We start from the raw sequence: 2,200 nt of genomic DNA, 5'->3' as shown, positions 1-2,200 counted from the left end.
GCTTAGGATTGTCGACACTATAGCTAGGCCGCTGAGAATTTACTGTGATAATTCCGCAGCTATCTTCTTCTCGAAAAATGATAAGTACTCGAAAGGTGCTAAGCATATGGAGATAAAATACTTATCTGTCAAAGAAGAAGTGCAGAAACAAAGAGTATCATTTGAGCATATCAGTACTGATTTTATGATAGCGGATCCATTAACTAAGGGACTGCCGCCTAAGACTTTTAATGCTCATGTTGATCGTATGGGCATTATAGATAAGTCGTTGTTGTAATTTAAATAATTGCTCATTATATATGATATCTTGAATTCAATAAAGTCTTGTTTCTGTTATTGAAAGTCATATTATCATTAAATTATTTGTGTACATATGAAGTTGATAAAGATAATATGCATTATTGTTCTATAGTTACTTCTGGCCATAAAAGAGGTTTTGGATGACAAACGTTTGTGATACTTGGAAGGAATCATATTCAAATAAAATGATGTGTGACCGCCAAGATTCAATTGTTTGTTGTTCAAATAAAAGTTATCGGTGATAGATGAATACAATATAAAATTACGCGTTTTAAAGATTGTAGATCATCAAATCATCACATGGGCCAAGTGGGAGAATGTTGGAAATATAAAATTGACCCATGGAATTTTGGGTTTTGGACTTCATATTATTTTGAGCTCATTGATGGATATGAGCTAATTAAGTTTGAATGTCCATTGGTATTCATGGTAATCCATCTCTTTCCCCTATAAATAGAGGATCTTGATTCATATTTTTCATCCATCAGAAAAATTATCAAAGTAAGGGTGAAAAGAGAGAAAAACCGATTTACCGAATTATTCTTCAAAGTCATTCCGCTGCAAAATGGATTCAGGTATAATTCTTATCCGATATGTATATTAATTTCGAATTGTATGAATTATGCAAAAACCGTATCCAGTTTTTGGTGAGTTTTCATAAAGTTATCGAAAACCATCAATATAAAGTTTTTACATCATTATGTATTAAACCGTTGATATACTGATATATGGTATATATACATACACACACGTATATAGGGCTAGAATTTTATTTTTTTTGTGATTTGTAGATTAAGATTTAACTAGCCAAACCATCAGAATAATCTGCAATGTGTGTGTATGTATATATATATATATATATATATATATATACAAATTGTTGAGAAATATTGATAAACCGAATCGTTTAATTAATAAATTAAGAAAAGGGAAGATACGGGGCGACTCGGTGGTCAAATCTGAACTGCGGGTTTGAGACAGAGACAGAGACTTGATGGTAACTTTGACTTTAGTCAGTGTTCTGTCGCTCATCTCCTACTGTTTTTACATAAAAGGAAAGCCCCATTTGCTCCAAAGAAGCAGATAACTACCATATCATTCTCCGAAAAATAATTTTCTCTTTTTTTTTTATGAAAAGAGAAAAAATCCATTTCAGTTCAAAATCATCCAGCACACTTCAGTCCCAGAGTTTCTGTAAGTTACATAGATACATGTCTTAAAATGGCTGTATCAAACATTTTCCAGGAGTTTCCTCTGTGAATTTTCCATATGCATATATAGATTCGACTTATATATGTATATATATATATATATGTATGTATGTATATCCGAACAAGTCAATATATATATATATATATGTACAAGTGAAAACGTGATTTTATATGCTGCTTGAGGTTCTTATATTTGTTTAGATTCTTAGGAGAGTTTTCACATGATTAGGGTTTATATTATATATATCGTATTGTTAACATTATTTTATCGCTAAATCATCAGGAGACAGATAATCAAAATGAACAGTCCATCTATTTCTCCAACAAATCCAGATATTGAAAACAACAAAAATCAGGCAACTTGCAGCACCAAAGGAGGAGAAGTTTCAAGATTCAGAGGCTTTGATCATTCCTTTACGGAAAAGAACAGCAGAAGATCGATGATGAAGAACTCGAGAATGAAGTTTCATTCCAAATCTATGCCAAGAGGGTCGGTGTTTCTCGATCAAGATCGCTCTAGAAACTTCCAGAACCTTCGCGATCAGGACCAGAGGTATGACCTGTTCAGGACATTCTCGGTGAAGCTCGAGGGGCAGATATCGAGTTTACCTAAGGAGGGTTCTTCTCTGCAGAGCAACAGAGAGGTCATCAATGGCGGTTTAACTGTTGACAGATTCTTTGACGCTCTT

The 2,200-nt window shown here is 33.2% G+C and overlaps 1 protein-coding gene across 1 annotated transcript in view; it reads left to right on the top strand.

The window, feature by feature from the left end:
- The first annotated feature begins 1,408 nt into the window (after positions 1 to 1,408).
- The window catches only part of LOC104811938 (S-type anion channel SLAH2), a 2,568-nt gene continuing 1,776 nt past the window's right edge, over positions 1,409 to 2,200 (top strand). Inside the window, exons 1-2 of the mRNA XM_010538826.1 lie at positions 1,409 to 1,494; positions 1,795 to 2,198. Coding sequence (XP_010537128.1) covers positions 1,811 to 2,198 — 388 coding nt within the window. The 5' untranslated portion in view covers positions 1,409 to 1,494; positions 1,795 to 1,810. The remainder of the gene's footprint in view (positions 1,495 to 1,794; positions 2,199 to 2,200) is intronic.

This window comes from Tarenaya hassleriana, unplaced genomic scaffold (assembly GCF_000463585.1).
Source record: "Tarenaya hassleriana unplaced genomic scaffold, ASM46358v1 Cleome2, whole genome shotgun sequence".
Lineage (NCBI taxonomy): Eukaryota > Viridiplantae > Streptophyta > Magnoliopsida > Brassicales > Cleomaceae > Tarenaya > Tarenaya hassleriana.
Note: the sequence above shows the minus strand (reverse complement) of the source record. Positions and strands in the feature narration are given on the sequence as shown.